Source organism: Gadus chalcogrammus, chromosome 16 (genome assembly GCF_026213295.1).
Source record: "Gadus chalcogrammus isolate NIFS_2021 chromosome 16, NIFS_Gcha_1.0, whole genome shotgun sequence".
Lineage (NCBI taxonomy): Eukaryota > Metazoa > Chordata > Actinopteri > Gadiformes > Gadidae > Gadus > Gadus chalcogrammus.
In genome coordinates, this window is record NC_079427.1 from 30979009 (window position 1) to 30997689 (window position 18681).

General features: G+C 42.7%; 1 protein-coding gene across 4 annotated transcripts in view; it reads left to right on the plus strand.

Annotated features, from left to right (window-relative positions):
- Window positions 1–18681, plus strand: part of LOC130405536 (uncharacterized) — a 111592-nt gene that overhangs the window by 76895 nt on the left and 16016 nt on the right. For all 4 annotated transcript variants that reach the window (XM_056610668.1, XM_056610669.1, XM_056610675.1 and 1 more), the window contains 5 exons: window positions 4090–4149; window positions 5275–5334; window positions 9344–9436; window positions 12703–12816; window positions 16651–16755. In XM_056610668.1, the coding sequence (XP_056466643.1) occupies window positions 4090–4149; window positions 5275–5334; window positions 9344–9436; window positions 12703–12816; window positions 16651–16755 (432 nt within the window). The remainder of the gene's footprint in view (window positions 1–4089; window positions 4150–5274; window positions 5335–9343; window positions 9437–12702; window positions 12817–16650; window positions 16756–18681) is intronic.

Consider the following 18681-nt stretch of genomic DNA (forward strand, 5'->3'; position numbering starts at 1 on the left):
ATGTTTGTCAGTGGCTCGATGGGATAATACCTTGTATTGGTGACCCTTAGGTTGAGAGTTCGAATCCTGAGGTGCGTTCAGAATCGCAAACATAGGCGAACGTTCGTGAACGATTTTAAACATTTTCCGTTAAACGAACATAAGCAAGCAAACGTTTACGAACATAGGCAAACTGTCTGAAGAGGTAGTTCTCCACAAACACTTCGGCTACGTGACATTCGTTGCCATGGCATTAAACTAAACTATATTGAAATCATTTACTCCTTTCCTACACAGAAAGCAATAGATAAAACGTTTCATATAGCCTATCTACACCCTTACTTCAACTGTTGTCTTTTGCATCCTAAAATGCGATTTGAACGTTATATCGCAGTAAGTGGGTACAACTTCGGTGACGTAGCCCTCTATTCTTGAATTTTCCGTACTGGTTGTCTGCAGTAGGCTTTCAACGAGGTCGACCACTTGCAAACCCTCTTCTGTAAACTCTTCCATTAACATGGAGGCTGCCGCTAATACCATGGCCGTCGTATCCATTTTTTTCGTTTACAGTTTGTTTAGAACGGTGTTCAAAAATCGTTCAAAATTAATTGTTCAATGTCAACGCGTTCGATGCGAACGTTCGCCTATGTTCGCTGAACTTGAACGCACCTCAGGTTAGAGCATTATGAACAAGCTGAACATGAAATTCGGCCAGTGCTCTGCAGTCAAATTGAAAGCCGAGGAACAGCTTGACATTAAGGGGAACATCTTTCCTTCATAATTATATGTCATATTTATATATCTTCCATATATATCTTTCATGATTGTGTTCTTGACATTTCATTTTGCTCCGACCCTGTTAATCACCGCTTGCGGATATATTCATTATTATTACTATAAACGCAGAGAGCGAGAGAGCAAAGAGGGAGAGGGCAGTTCTTAGTTGTTTAGTTTCATAACCTTGCTCTCTTTTGGTATTTTCTACTCTCTGTCTTTAGAACTGTCAAATCTAAGAACAGCTAGTTTTTCAGATAAATCTACACTAACAATACATTCTGATAACATGTCTTACAAAATAAAGTCACATATGACGTTATCTGCAACAGACAGCCAATTGTAGAATGTCACCCAAAATCTTAAATCTTTTACATGATGTGTACTTAAAGCTATACTGTACGATGTGAGAGAGCTAGCATGATTTGAAATTAGCTTCTCTTCGGAGTTCCGTTTAACTCCTCCCCCACCCTTCAGGAATCCCTGCCCCAACCCCTCGACACAGAGCCGTGCACGAGCGCTAATGCTGCTTACGGCTTACTTCAACGGCAACCATTGCGTCACTTTTCAGGCCATTCAACTCCCTCAGCTGTCGCCATCGCTGAAAAGCGAATCCAATATTTATTCTCGTTTTTCCTCGAGCATTCTCTTACTTTTTTTGTTGTTGCTGCCTTTTCATTTTCTGTCTTTCTTTTTCTTGCCTTTTTAAAAGGATGAACCGGGGCAAGTAACGGTGGCAGTGGTAACTTCTGTTTTTTTTCTTCCATCGTGTTAACGTTGTAGGCTCACTAGGTCTAGTCCACTGTCATGAACTACTATGACAACAACGCTTTCTTTGCCCTCTGTGAACGCGCTCAGGCCGGCTCAGGCCGGCTCAGGCTCGTACACAGAGGGGAGAGAACGCGCAGGCTTGTGATTGGTTCTTTATATTCGGGTACAATGTCTCCGATTGGTAAGCATTTTAACAGGTTTATAGCAGATACAGAATTCGTTTTTTTTGGGGTCCAAGCCAACAGGTTGGATCCCTATTGTTTTTGTAAGGATTTTTATACTACCTCCCCGTGAAAGTGGAACCACAGCCCAAACCGTAAATGGTGCACATGCGCCAATTGCATGACTAGATCCAGAATCGGCACCGCTACTCAGATAACAAAATCCAGACACGCCGGTCCCTAGGTGGCGCTATACCAAGGAATACGCGTTTGGGGCTATAACTCCCAAACCGAACCTCCCACAGTCCAAAACGTTATACCAACAGATGCACTGGAGTCTGCTGCATCTTTTGGCCTAGGCCACGCCCATTTGCGTCGATGAATATTTTTCGCGAAATCCGCTAAATTGTTTTTTCGCTACTCCTCCCACATTTCCTGACCAATCGACACCAAACTTTGCACACGACATCGTCAGACGCACACAAAAAATAAAATTCGAACACTTTTTTGATACGACCTTCGACGACGAAACGGTAGTGTTTGGAATATTGGTATATTAGCTAAATTAGACGTGGAAAATCCAAAAATACAAAAAAATACAAAAGTAGACATCGGATCGAGTCCTAATTCTACACACATGTTGGTGCTAACCTTAATGTCGTTCGATAAAAAATTCGGAAAATTTCGCCATTAGGGGGCGCAATAAACGAGGAAATTGTATATCTTCTACAAAATTTCGCCGCGAAAACTCTACAGTGACTACTCGCTACTCCTACCACAGTCAAATCCTTTGTATCCACAGGTTCAGGGTAGCGTTTTGAACACATGCCTCGCGTTGTTCCGGCGAAACGCACATTTCTTGTCGCGTTGTGCCGGCGAAATGCACACTTCTTGGACCCCTGCATAACTGCTTGCAGTTCTAGTTTCCGCTTCTTTTTCATTGCCCATAAGTTATTTATTGCTGTCAGGATGTAAAAAACAATTTCAACAACATATTAAAAAGTGCATATCACTGAAAATCGTACAATATGCCTTTAATGTAGGCTATGAATTAAGAAAAACACAGAAGTTAAGGTGATGTTGAGAAATCAGTTTTGTTAGTTGTGGCATCTTGAACCAACACCACCACAAGTGGTAATCTGAGAATAGTTTACGTTTTTTTATATTATGCCATCTTCAAACATGTTTGTTCATATTTCATTTGAAATATGAACAAACACGAGAGTTAGGGGTCCAAGCCAAAAGGTTGGATCCCTATTGTTTTTGTAGCGATTATTTTTATACTTCCCCCCGTGAAAGTGGGACCACAGCCCAAACCTTAAATGGTGCACACACGCCAATTGCATGACTAGATCCAAGTCCGTGAGGTCTACGCAGACGACAAAATCTAGACATACCGGTCCCTAGGTGGCGCTATACCAAGGAATACGCGTTTGGGGCTATAACTCCCACACCGAACCTCCCACAGTCCAAAATGTTATAAACACAGATTCACTGGAGACTGCTGCATATTTTGGCATAGGCCACGCCCATTTGCGTCTGTACAATTTTTCCGAAAAATCGCGAAAACTGCAAAACTGCCTTTTCGCTACTCCTACCACATTTCTTGCCCGATCAACACCAAACTCTGCACACGACATCTTCAGACGCACACAAAAAAGAATGTCGAACAATTTTTTGATCCGACATTCGACGACGAACGGTAGCGTTTTGAATATTTGTTTATCAGCTACGTTACACTTGGAAAATCCAAAATCCCAAAAAATCCAAAATTAGACCTCGGATCAAGTTCAAATTGTACACACATGTCGGCGCTACCCTTAATGGCGTTCCATAAAAAAATCAAACATTTTCGCCACGAGGAAATTGTCTTCGGAAAATTTCGCCAAAAGGGGCCGCCAAAAACGACGACATTGTGTATCTTTATACTTCCTTCCCTAAAAGTGGGTCCACAGCCTAAACCGTAAATGGTGCAGAAACGTCAATAGCATGACTAGATCCAGGTCCGTGAGGTCTACGCAGACGACAAAATCCAGACATACCGGTCACTAGGTGGCGCTATTATAGCGCCACCTAGTGACCGGTATGTCTGGATTTTGTCAAGGAAAAACGCGTTTGGGGCTATAACTCCCACACCGAACCTCTCACAGTCAAAACCGTTATATCAACAGGTTCACGGTAGCGTTTGGAATACATGCTTCGCGTTGTGCCGGCAAAATGCACATCGCTTAGAACCCTGGATAACTGCTTGCAGTTGTAGTTCCTTTTATTACTCAACTTTTCGGACATAGACACTACATTTATTTTATAAATAATGTTAATGGCACTTTATAATTATTGTTGTTTTGTGTTCTCTGTATTTGTATGATGTGTCATACTGAAATTCTCTTGATTTCTCTTTCAGGGATGGGTTGGGATCCACCATTCAGTAGCGGACAGGAGAGGCCTCCTCGTCCGCCAAAAGGTTGGATCCCTATTGTTTTTGTAGCGATTATTTTTATACTTCCCCCCGTGAAAGTGGGACCACAGCCCAAACCTTAAATGGTGCACACACGCCAATTGCATGACTAGATCCAAGTCCGTGAGGTCTACGCAGACGACAAAATCTAGACACACCGGTCCCTAGGTGGCGCTATACCAAGGAATACGCGTTTGGGGCTATAACTCCCACACCGAACCTCCCACAGTCCAAAATGTTATAAACACAGATTCACTGGAGACTGCTGCATATTTTGGCATAGGCCACGCCCATTTGCGTCTGTACAATTTTTCCGAAAAATCGCGAAAACTGCAAAACTGCCTTTTCGCTACTCCTACCACATTTCTTGCCCGATCAACACCAAACTCTGCACACGACATCTTCAGACGCACACAAAAAAGAATGTCGAACAATTTTTTGATCCGACATTCGACGACGAACGGTAGCGTTTTGAATATTTGTTTATCAGCTACGTTACACTTGGAAAATCATAAATCCCAAAAAATCCAAAATTAGACATCGGATCAAGTTCAAATTTTACACACATGTCGGCGCTACCCTTAATGGCGTTCCATAAAAAAAATCTAACATTTTCGCCAAGAGGAAAATTGTCTTCGGAAAATTTCGCCAAAAGGGGCCGCCAAAAACGACGACATTGTGTATCTTTATACTTCCTTCCCTAAAAGTGGGTCCACAGCCCAAACCGTAAATGGTGCAGAAACGTCAATAGCATGACTAGATCCAAGTCCGTGAGGTCTACGCAGACGACAAAATCCAGACATACCGGTCACTAGGTGGCGCTATACCAAGGAAAAACGCGTTTGGGGCTATAACTCCCACACCGAACCTCTCACAGTCAAAACCGTTATATCCACAGGTTCACGGTAGCGTTTGGAATACATGATTCGCGTTATGCCGGCAAAATGCACATCGCTTGGACCCCTGGATAACTGCTTGCAGTTGTAGTTCCTTTTATTACTCAACTTTTCGGACATAGACACTACATTAATTTTATAAATAATGTTTATGGCACTTTATAATTATTGTTGTTTTGTGTTCTCTGTATTTGTATGATGTGTCATACTGAAATTCTCTTGATTTCTCTTTCAGGGTTTGGTTGGAATCCATCATTCAGTAGCGGACAGGAGAGGCCTCCTCGTCCGCGAAAAGGTTGGATCCCTATTGTTTTTGTAGCGATTATTTTTATACTTCCCCCCGTGAAAGTGGGACCACAGCCCAAACCGTAAATGGTGCAAACACGCCAATAGCATGACTAGATCCAGGTCCGGCACCGCTACTCAGATAGCAAAATCCAGACACACCGGTCCCTAGGTGGCGCTATACCAAGGAATACGCGTTTGGGGCTATAACTCCCACACCGAACCTCCCAAAGTCCAAAATGTTATAAACACAGATTCACTGGAGACTGCTTTATATTTCGGCATAGGCCACGCCCATTTGCGTCTATAAGAAATTTGCGAAAATTCGCAAAAAAACGCTAAACTGCCTTTTTGCTACTCCTACCACATTTCTTGCCCGATCAACACTAAACTTTGCACACGACATCTTCAGACGCACACAAAAAAGAAATTCGAAAAAAAATTTGATCCGACATTCGACGAAGAAACGGTAACATTTGAATATTTGTTTATCACCTACGTTACACTTGGAAAATCATAAATCCCAAGAAATCCAAAATTAGACATTGGATCAAGATCAAATTTTACACACATGTCGGCGCTCCCCTTAATGGCGTTCCATAAAAAAATCAAACATTTTCGCCACGAGGAAAATTGTCTTCGGAAATTTTCGCCAAAAGGGGCCGCCAAAAACGACGACATTGTGTATCTTTATACTTCCTTCCCTAAAAGTGGGTCCACAGCCCAAACCGTAAATGGTGCAGAAACGTCTATAGCATGACTAGATCCAGGTCCGTAAGGTCTACGCAGACGACAAAATCCAGACATACCGGTCACTAGGTTCAAGATTCAAGATTCAAGATAATTTATTGTTATTTCAGCCATATACACAGTATACAGTGAAATTAAATAGCGTTTCCCAAGAACATAAGGTGCAACATAGAGCGACAATAATAACAAAAAATCAACAACAACAACAACATGCTACATATAACTGCAAACCAGTAAAGTGACTGTGTGGAATTTGTAGTGCGGGAATATAAATATAAATATGACTATGTGTCTGAGTACTGCGGGAATATAAATATGAATATAATAAATATGAATATAAAGCAATAGTGCAATAGTGCATAAACCACGGGTAACAGAGATGATCAGATCTGTCCCTTAGAGTTGAGGAGTCGGATGGCCTGGGGGAAGAAGCTGTACTGTAGTCTGGTTGTGGCGGACCGGATGCTCCGGTACCTTCTGCCAGACGGAAGGGGGGAGAAGAATTTGTGTGAGGGGTGGGAGGGGTCATCCACAATGCTGGTTGCCTTGCGGATGCAGCGAGTGATGTAGATGTCTGAGATGGAGGGGAGAGAGACGCCGATGATCTTCTCAGCTGTCCTCACTACTCGCTGCAGGTTCTTGGGTCAAGTTTGGTGCAGTTTCCGAACCAGGCAGTGATGCAGCTACCCAGGATGCTCTCTATGGTCCCTCTGTAAAAAGTGGTGAGAATGTGGGGTTGGGAGGTGGGCTCTCTTCAGCCTTCTCAGGAAGTGGAGGCGCTGCTGGGCTTTCTTAACCGTGGAGCCGGTGTTGAGGGACCAGGTTAAGCTCTCGGCCAGGTGGACACCAAGGAATTTGGTGTTCTTCACGATCTCCACCGGGGAGCCATCAACGTCCAGCGGCTCGTGGTCCCTCTGTGCTCTCCTGAAGTCAACAACAATCTCTTTGGTTTTGTCTACGTTCAGGGACAGGTTGTTGACTTTGCACCAGGTTAGCAGTTGTTTCACCTCCTCTCTGTAAGCTGACTCGTCGTTCTTTTCTATCAGACCCACCACGGTCGTATCGTCTGCGAACTTGATGATGTGATTCGAGCCGTGTAGCGCCGTGCAGTCGTGCGTCAGTAGTGTGAACAGCAGTGGACTGAGCACACAGCCTTGAGGGGCCCCTGTGCTCAGAGTGGTGGTGTTGGAGGTGTTTTTCCCGATCCGGACTTTCTGGGGTCTCCCCGTCAGAAAGTCCAAGATCCAGTTTCAGAGGGAGATGTTCAGGCCCAGCAAGCCCAGCTTCGTGATCAGGTGCTGGGGGACGATTGTGTTGAATGCTGAACTGAAGTCTATGAACAGCATTCTAACATATGTGTCCTTTTTTTTCCAGGTGGGTGAGTGCTAGGTGGAGGGTGGTTGAGATGGCGTCATCGGTAGAGCGGTTTGCTCGATACGCAAACTGCAGGGGGTCTAGGGTGGGAGGCAGGAGGCTCTTTATGTGCCTCAGGATCAGCCTCTCAAAGCACTTCATGATGGTAGAAGTGAGTGCTATGGGGCGGTAGTCGTTGAGGCAGGACACAGGTGACTTTTTCGGCACAGGGACAATGGTGGTAGTTTTGAAGCACGATGGGACGTTGGCACTGCTCAGGGAGATGTTGAAGATGTCCGTGAGAACATCTGCCAGCTGGTCTGCACATCCTTTGAGCACACTCCCGGGAATGTTGTCTGGGCCAGCAGCCTTACGCGGATTCACTCTGAACAGTGACTTTTTCACCTCAGCCGTGGTCAGACGTAGCACTTGTTCGTCGGGAGAGGGAATGTTCTTCTCCGCCACCACATCATTTTTTGCTTCAAACCGGGCGTAGAACACGTTCAGCGCATCAGGCATTCAGGCATCGCTGTCACAGGCTGGTGTAGATGTCCTGTAGTTGGTGATGGCTTGGATGCCCTGCCATAGCTGCCGTGTGTCTCCACTGTCTCTGAAGTGGCTGTGGATTTTCTGAGCATGTGCAGGCTTAGCGTCCCTGATAGCCTGGGCCAGTGTTGCCCTCGCTATGCTCAGAGCCTCCTTATCACCTGCTCTGAAGGCTATGTCTCGGGCTCTCAGCAGTGCACGTACCTCTGCAGTCATCCATGGCTTCTGGTTGGAGCGTGTGGTGATGGACTTGGTGACGGTGACGTCATCAGTGCACTTACTGATGTAACCAGTCACTGATGCTGTGTACTCCTCCAGGTCAATGAAGCCGTCGGTGGTTGCTGCTTCCCTAAACATATGCCAGTCGGTGCACTCAAAACAGTCCTGGAGGGCAGAGATGGCTCCTGCTGGCCAGGTTTTCACCTGTTTCTTGGCTGGTCTGGAGCGTCTGACGAGCGGTCTGTATGCTGGGATCAGCTTGACGGAGATGTGATCCGAGTATCCGAGTGGGGGCGGGGCTCAGCCCGGTACGCACCAATTACGTTGGTGTAAACAAGGTCCAGCATGCTCGCCCCTCTCGTCGCAAAATCCAGATGTTGATGAAATTTAGGAAGCGCAGTTTGGAGATTTGCATGGTTGAAATCTCCAGCGACAATGAGCAGTCCTTCTGGGTGAGTGTTTTGGAGATCGCTAATGGCTCCGTAAAGTGCGGCCAGCGCAGCCTTAGCATTTGCACTGGGGGGAATGTAAACAGCTACCACATGCAGGGAGGAGAACTCTCGTGGCAAATAAAAGGGTCTACATCCCACAACCGCGTATTCCACCAGCGATGAACAGTACTTTGAGACTAGGACAGAGTTGTTGCACCAGTCAGTGTTGATGTAAACACACAGTCCGCCACCTCGGGTCTTGCCGCACAGTGATGAGTCCCTGTTGGCTCGATGCGAGGTTAGTCCGTCTAGCTGAATGGCCGCATCCGGGACTCGATCGTTGAGCCATGTCTCTGTAAAAACACAGACACAGCAGTCCCTAATCCCCCGTTGAGTGGTGTTAGGTGGCGCTATACCAAGGAAAAACGCGTTTGGGGCTATAACTCCCACACCGAACCTCTCACAGTCAAAACCGTTATATCCACAGGTTCACGGTAGCGTTTGGAATACATGCTTCGCGTTGTGCCGGCGAAATGCACATCGCTTGGACCCCTGGATAACTGCTTGCAGTTGTAGTTCTTTTTATTACTCAACTTTTCGGACATAGACACTACATTTATTTTATAAATAATGTTTATGGCACTTTATAATTATTGTTGTTTTGTGTTCTCTGTATTTGTATGATGTGTCATACTGAAATTCTCTTGATTTCTCTTTCAGGGTTTGGTGCCCTACAAAGGAAAAGTGCAGTAACTACGTCAACATTGACACGGAGAAAAATGCCTTCATACAGGCCGGCCAAACCTGTTGCAGGTACAATAGTGGTGATACTTTCAATGAATACCTTTATAGGAAGGAAAATTGTATAGAAAAAGAAAAGACCAACGATATGACCTTTGACCTCAAAATTGTAGATACTGCAGTCTGCCTTTGTATTACCTCGAACAACTAGAGTACTATTACAAAGGCAAAGTGCAGTATCTACAATTTAAATGTGTTCTGGAAGTAACTTTTTTGCATTACCTATGCCTTTTTATTTAATTTAATTTGCTTGTGCTTCGTTTATGAAGGTTTTTGAGAGTATTGAAATTGCTTGTAACCTTCAATAATCTATTTTGTCCTTATGTCCGTGTCACATCGCAGCCCTAAACAGTTGAAGAGTTTGGTTCCAACACGCTATATCCACAATTTTAATGAATTTTCATGAATCATTTTTTTATATAAAAAGGTTTTAGGTTATATCAGTGAACCTGCAGTTGGGATAGTGTTCTGTGATGTATCTTAACTTTAACAAAACAACAAAAATACTATTTTGTTGATATCACTGGAGATACACAATATAAATATAGATAGCGTTTTGAAATCAAACCCTTCAATTGCATTTTTTTGTCATCAACATTGCCATTATCTTCCCAAATATCCTTAACATTTTACATACAATCAATAGTATTTTGGTTTGTGGATTTTCATTTTAATTAGAAAATTAAGGGAGGGGGGGGGGGCTACTGCATGGTGGCAGCCAATGGGAAGCTTAGATAAGTGATTCACTGGAACTCTTGGATGCATACATGTGTGTATTAAGGTAAGTATTATACAAGATTGGATATTACTGTTTTGGCAAGAAGTGGCAAAAGACTATCAACAATTCATAGAGGTCACTCAGTTACATTAGTTTGAAATATAATAACCATAAGAACTACAGATAAGGTAGATATAATAAAAAAATACTTGCCAATTATATCCCAAACTAGATCTAACGTCAAAATGAGTGACTGCCATTTTATAGAAGAAATGAACTGAAGACGTCAACTGATCTCGATGGTGGTTTTGCAACCTTTGGACTTTCTGCTTGAACTTCATTGGCTATCCTTTAGACAACGCAATATTTTACCTAAACCATGTGATGTAGCGTGTGGAATGAGAAGTAAACAACCAATCTAAATGGACATTTCATTTTCATTCAATATCGTATTTGCGGCTGCACGGCTCTCCTCAGGAGATCAGCTAACTCTAGAATGCTAAAGTAACAGTGATTTAAATGGAGTCGACTAACTAAATGAGTAGGCTGATTTTGTTATCGTCACATCAGTTAGATTAGCTGCCCCGAAACGAAAATAGTTTCAGAAATGAAGACAAGAAAAAAAACAGCGACGTGATCGTAATTGGACTATGACAGCGGTTCCAGAGTGGAAAGATGCTACAGGCTTCAAGGGAGCAGGTTGGCTTAATAGATTTAGGTCAGTTGTTGATATTTTTCCATCGTCCTTACCATTGTCTGGATACTTGCGTTTCAAAGCAAGTTCCACCATGAGTTTTCCTCAGTAGATTCGGATGGGGCGAATAAGGCAGACCGCAGTATCTACTGTGTCAAAGCCGGGTGAACAAAGGCAGAACGCAGTAACTTCACTTACTGCGTTTAGCCTTGGTATTAGGTTGGATTTTGTAGTGGGGATATCTCTGAAACGGGACACAGTTGGACCAAGAGTTTTTGTCTCAAGACAAAGAAGGTGTTATAAAACCAATTTTCACTCTGAACTCAATTTTGACAAAATACGTAGTTACTGCACTTTGCCTTTGTAGAAGCGGACAGGAGAGGCCTCCTCGTCCGCCAAAAGGTTGGATCCCTATTTTTTTTGTAGCGATTATTTTTATACTTCCCCCCGTGAAAGTGGGACCACAGCCCAAACCGTAAATGGTGCACACACGCCAATTGCATGACTAGATTCAGGTCCGGCACCGCTACTCAGATAACAAAATCCAGACACACCGGTCCCTAGGTGGCGCTATACCAAGGAATACGCGTTTGGGGCTATAACTCCCACACCGAACCCCCCACAGTCCAAAATGTTATGAACACAGATTCACTGGACACTGCTGCATATTTTGGCATAGGCCACGCCCATTTGCGTCGATAGAAATTTTCCGAAAATTCGCGAAAACCGCTAAACTGCCTTTTCACTACTCCTACCACATTTCTTGCCCGATCAACACCAAACTTTGCACACAACATCTTCAGACGCACACAAAAAATAAATTCGAACAATCTTTTGATCCGACATTCGACGACGAAACGGTAGCGTTTTGAATATTTGTTTATCAGCTACGTTACACTTGGAAAATCATAAATCCCAAAAAATCCAAAATTAGACATCGGATCAAGATCAAATTTTACACACATGTCGGCGCTACCCTTAATGGCGTTCCATTCCAGTAGCGGACAGGAGAGGCCTCCTCGTCCGAAGTCCCCGCCTGCGTCCTGGTCCAAAATAGCTTCCCGCAGTAAGTCTCCTACTTTTAGGATTAATAAGTAACATAACCCTCTATGTCATAGTTTTTCCCTGTCAAAATATATTTCACATACACCAGATAAATGATAGATCATATAATGACTTAATAAGACCTAATTTAATGAATACAAACTTGATTTTTTTTTAAATGACAGAGTTGTGTGGCTTTCTGGAATATCTGTTGGGGATTCTGGGACATAAATTCTAAAGCTATGGGTGGTTTCAAACAAATCCTTCGCATGACTGACATATTTCCGATGACAAGACTGGAGAACACTTGGTCAGACATAGTTCTTGGCAGTAGTGTGTGTGTGTGTGTGTGTGTGTGTGTGTGTGTGTGTGTGTGTGTGTGTGTGTGTGTGTGTGTGTGTGTGTGTGTGTGTGTGTGTGTGTGTGTGTGTGTGCCAGGATCTCAAGAATCGCTGTCCGGATTAGTCACTTAGACCCAAATTGATCATAAAATAGTCTCCAGGTTGAGAAATCCCGAATCTATGAACAGCAGCTAGTACTTCAGATAACAATACATTCTGATTCATGTACTCACTTTGAAAGATTACATGACATGTGACATGTATGTTATGTATGTTTACAGTGTACTTCATGGGGCTGTAATTTGACATGAAAAACCTGCCCAGGGCATGTTGAGGATAACTTTGGGTTATTCATGAAATTGTTAACACACACTGACACATATTGTTTAAGTAGTATCCGAGGAAGTCGGATGTTACGTTACAAGAAAATATTTTTTTCTTGTTTTCGCAATTTGCAAAATTCTATTGATTTGTCTTTCAGATTGGCCAGTGCCGTCAAGCAGTAGCGGACAGGGGAGCTTGTCCAAGCCTGAGCTGTCCGGCCCTGGGGTCTCTAAGTCGTCACTTCCATTTTCATTTGCTGGTGGCAAGCTGCGTGAGTTCAATTGTGAAACTAAATTCGCCCCTTCACCCAAACCCTCACCCCTGACCCTCACTTTTTCGCGTTAAGGCGCAGGGTAGCATTTTCCCGATTGTCATTTTATTGAGGGGTAAGGGGGAGGGCTGACATCCCCTTGAAAGTAAGATCATGCTCCCTGCCTCTCTGCCCTCTCCTGTCAAGTCCGCCCCAGCCACGGAATGTTAGTATGTACGTACTTGATTGGTCAACACAACAGCAGCATTATCAACAAGTGTGACCAATACAAATTCAAGCGTTAAAGAGCTCTCGTTGACCCGATCCATTCAGCACAGTGATCCCAAAGACGATGTGACAGTAAATGTAAGCGTTCGAAAACGCTTACATTCGGGAAGCGTTTGACCAAGTACTGCAGTACTGTCCACACAAGTTACATTTTCTCAAGCATTTCTTAAGTTCAAGCACAGCGGAGCTTTTTGCTGCACTCTGAAATAAAACTACTTCGGATCAGTAAATGACGCCTCCGCCAGTGTTGCCAGATTGGGCCAGATTTCCCACCCAATCTGGCAACACTGGCGACCCCCATGACGGCAGAGGGAGGGTTATTGTCATTTTGAAAAAATCATGATTACAATGTGTAATTAAAAAATGTATATTACTTATGGCAATATGACTTGTCTTATAGACAATAATACAGTTTTAACATTTAAAGGGGACACATTATGAAAACAACACTTTTCCTGGGATTTGGGGTGTTGCTTTGGGTCTATGGTGCTCCCACACGCATGCAAACTTTGAAAGAAAGTTTGCCTAACCCTAGGCAAAATTGTATTTCCTAAAAGGTACTTCCAGAAAACGGCTTCAAAAACATGTTTTCTGGATCTCAAATACTATGTTTACTTGTTGGAAAGTGGAGAATTATCGCAAAAGGGCTCTTCAAGATGTAGATAAAAACTGCAAAACAATGAACAATTTCTCCAGAAGTGATACACTGTTTATTAAAAAGTCGTTAATGCTTTTAGAAATGGATTTGTCTATTTAAGTGAAATCAAAATCATGTTTTTTAACTTAAAGGTTGGGTATGGGATTTGCGAAACGCCAGCAGATTTTGAAAATACACAACTCAAATGCAGTGGCGATTCTAGGGGGTGGCCTGGGGTGGCCAGGGCCACCCCTGAAAGCTCATTGGCCACCCCTGTGGCCACCCCAGATCTGATAGGTAGTTGGTCAAGTTCGTCAACACAAGAAATAAGAGAAATACTGTCAATCAATGATGACAGCTGATCAACTGATTTAGGGTCAGTTTTACATTTTTAACTAACACAGTAATGGTCGTACTGAGGCTGTGAGAGCTGATTTCTGCTCGGCGGACATTTAGCTATGCAGGTCAGGTGACCCATGAGATGAGCGCGCTGCACATGCTGCTGGTCCGTGAAACAGGAGGACGACAACGGTCACAGTGACAACGTGAACAATATAAAAACGATAAAGACGCTGAAATCTGTCGTTGAGAGGTATGGTAATTTAATGTTTAGTTATATCGTAGTTCCCTCTGAATGTGTAGGAAAACTTTATCCAGCACTAAGTAGCAGCTAAAAGACTAACTACTGCACTAGCTAGCTTAGCAGCCTGCAAACCAAGTTAAGCATGTAACGTTAGTGTTTTGGATACCGCCATGAAATATGAAAAGATGTTTTCTGGACTGAAGACTGATGGTGTTTTTTGCAGATGTGTGTGTTCAATAGAGCTAATGTTATATTTTTGGCCAACCAGTGTGTGAAACATAGTGTGACAGTCTAGATTTAAGTAGCTATAACACAAGAACAAGCTGTGTCTTATTTGTTGCATTCAAATGCCACAAATGCTTGAGATGCAATATGTGTTAATTGTGTTATTAAAAGTGAGTTGTAAGAGTGGTAGTTATGTAAAAATAAACCTTTGTAGATCCTATAAATAGACATAATTAGGCACATTGTTGACACCTCCTTTCTTTTTGACATTTTAATGGAGTCAAAGCTGTTATTTAAGGGGTTCCAGTTATATTTGGTCTGGTGGCATTGCATTGGACTTTAAGTCTTGTCTTGTGGTCTTATGGCCTATATGAAAGCATTTTGTAGCAGGAGAATGAGCAAAAGCAAGAACTAGCTACCTCTATTGCACTTTGTTACTATTATTAGAATCCTCTATTGTTCATGAGAGTTTGAAGGTTTACCTAACATTACTTTATAGTATATACTTTGGAGTTAAGATTTGTTTGGTTTATGTTACAATTGTTTATGTATATTTATCAAGTTAATTTGTGATTCTAAGGCTTAACTGTTTGATTTAAATAAACTTCATAATTTATGTTGAATCAAAGCCAACGTTTATACCTTCATCAGGGCCCTGGACATGAATACTGTCTGGGTTGAAAACCCACTTTTTGCACATTTTCATACATCACAAGGCATCCTATAGAATAACATTATTCAGTCATCAGGCCATCCTCTGTGTCACCTGTATTGTTACCTATGTTTGCTTTACTAATTTAGGTGCCATCTTGTGGTTAAATAAAAACACACCAAAGCAAAGAACAAACCAAAAAAATCGAATTCCAGTATCTCCAACAAATTAGATCTAAGCTAAATAATAACATAAACTAAGCATGTAAAGCAAAAACAACTAATATTTATCCTTTGCTTACAGATACACTTTTTAATAAGGTCTATCTTAAAGCATTTTGGTTTGTTCTGTTGCCTGGATTGCTGTGTTTTATGTAACCACAAGATGGCGCCTCAATTAGTAAAGCAAACACAGGTAACAATACAGGTGACACAGATGATGAGCTGATTAATGTTATTATATAGGATGAGTTAAGAGCAGTTGCATTTTGCTACTCTAATTTAACTTGTGAAGAGATGAGGACTTTAATCCACTATAAGGAAATGGCTCTTAGAAAATGTTTACCCTATTCTGAACATAATTACTGATTAAAAATAGACATGTTAAAATAACCAGATATACTTGAGGACTGTGATAGGTGGAAATGGAATTTAAAAAATGACTTTAAAAAAAAGAAGTCATTTCACCAGCATAGACACCTTTATTTGACAGTTATGAGACAGGAAATCATGGGAGAGAGAGGGGATGCAACATGCAGCAAAGGACCGGGATTCAAACCGCAGTTGGCTGCGTACGTGTATGTATTAAACTTCGCTATGCCATGGCCACCCCACACTAGCTTTGTGTCCCATCTTGGCCACCCCAGTAAAAATGTCCTGGATACGCCACTGCTCAAATGGTCCTACCCCCTCTCCTTCAACGCTGACTCTGACTCCACCCATTCCAAGTACATGGACGCGCAATCATGCACGAGCGAACACAGATGCGGAGAGCGAGCCATTAGCTAGTTAGCCAGCTCCAGTAGCCACCGCAGTATAACAACAAACAGAAGCTTGCTCTGGGTCACGAGCTTTGAGTACGTGCACGAGGGGGTCGCGCGGGGGGAGGGGGAGTGCAGTACGACCGCTTGATTGACGTACTAACGGTCCAATGCCACTCGGTGGGTCTGGAAATCATTGGCTGGAGTTTCTCGCGCCCTGCCTGTTCCACAGATGATTGACTTGTTTAATTTTCATGTCAGTACTTTTTACTCAGTGGCTGTAAGTGGGTTATGTTAAGGATTTCAAGTAATTTTGCAAAAATGGCCAAAAAAGAGAATTCCATACCCAACCTTTAAGGTCTTGATGCCCTGGCATGTGGCACATATTGTTTAAGTAGTATCCGAGGAAGTCAGATCTTACATTTCTGTATTTTTCAGAAAACAAGAAAATATTCAACGCAATTTGCAAATTCTATTGATTTGTCTTTCAGAGCCGGTGGCGTCAGGCAGTAGCAGACAGCGGAGCTTGTTCAGGTCTAAGCTAAGCTGTCTAAGTGTCCCTGTGGACTCTGAGTCGTCACTTCCAATTTTATGCGGTGAGTTCAATGGTGAATCTCAATTCACCCCTTCTGGTGGTGTTGTTTTGGGTCTATGGTGCTCCCACACGCATGCAAACTTTGAAAAAAAGTTTGCCTAAACCAGTGGTTCTCAACCTTTTTTGAGCAAACGCTCCCCTGACCTCAGCCTGATCCTCTGGCGCATAACCCTAGGCAAAATTGTATTTCCTAAAAGCTACTTCCAGAAAACAGCTTCAAAAACATGTTTTCTGGATCTCAAATACTATGTTTACTTGTTGGAGACACCATAATATGTCTCCTTTAACAAAATTCAACAAATTCACTCGATTTATTTTCCTTTTGAAAACGAAGTGGAGAATTATTGCAAAAGGGCTCTTCAAGATGCAGATAATAACTGCAAAACAATGAACAATTTCTCTAGAAGTGTAACACTGTTTATTAAAAAGGCGTTGATGCTTTTAGAAATGGATTTGTCTATTTAAGTGAAATCAAAATCATGTTTTTTAACTTAAGGTCTTGATGCCCTGGCATGTGGCCTTTGTGCCCTCAAAAAAGTTGCCCCGCTGCAGGCCAAGGGGCCTTGCCCCTAAAATCACGAAATTCCAGGCCGGGTCCTGAGTAAATAAAAATGCATTTGCAATTACTCTATGTAGGCTACTCTCATAGCCTACATCCTGACTTGCAGGGACAAGCTTACTGTCACGGTTAGCGGGTGGCAGGCCGGCAGGTAGGAAACATAGCCACCCTCCCCCTTCTGGCCACCATTGTACACTGTATTGTGTTGTGTTGTATTGTATTGTAGTACTTAACTGTGAAGCAACTACAGTAGCTGCTATCATGGCTGTAACACGGGGAATTGGTTAGCCTAGCGATTGTTGTACTTGCACTTGGTTCTATGAACATCCTTTCTGTACCGACAGCGATATATTGATGCACTTCTCATGACAAATGTACTTATTGTAAGTCTCTTTGGATAAAAGCGTCTGCTAAATGCCCTAAATATAAATGTAGATAGGACCCAATAGCAGAGAGTTCAGGTAAAGGGTAATTTATTAACGCAAAAAGGCAAGGAACACGGAGAACACAGGTGACGCAGGTAACACGGGTAACATAGGGAACACAGGTAACACACAGGACACCACCAACCACAATGATCCGACGGGGAACAAAGGAAAGACAAGGGCTTAAATACCAAACACAGGGCACGCAACGAGGAACAGCTGAAACACATTAGGGGAGGTAGCAGTAATCACACAGGAGGGAAACTTGACAGGACATGGGGAGAAACAAGACAGAGATACCAAAGTAAAACAGAAAACACAGGGAAACACACCAAAACAAGGCAAGGAAACAGACAGACCATGACACTTACACTGCATATAAAGACCTACTTTATGGCCATTGCTATTTGACCCACTGTAGTAGCCCAGCCTACTACAGTTTGTGTATGACTATAATATTAAGTACCTTTGCTGTATGGTCTATGTACAAATACATATGAATATAAATGCATAGCAGTACACACCCACCTACCTGTACTTAAAATTTGGGTGTTATTTCTGGGTGTTACCCCCTGTACTGATAGTAGTCCTAAGTATTACAGAGACAAAAAAGGGTTCAACCGTAGACAAAGTATAAAGGAAGTTTCACATAATCTGCTGAACCCATGGTTGCCTACGTCAAAACATGGCAACTTTTGCATTCATGCTGTAACCACTAAGAGAGTTAACAAAGGGAAACTTAGACACACTGCTAACCTCACAAGTCACAAGTCTCATATCTATTGCCTCCAAACCAAAAACAACCTTAAAGCCTATTAACAACACCATCAGGATGGCTCTACTTAATGTTAGGTCTCTATTTGGTGATTTTCCATCATTTAAATACCTTAGTGCTGTATTGAAATGCTCCCCCAGAGTTCTCCTATTAATTATTTACAGGCCA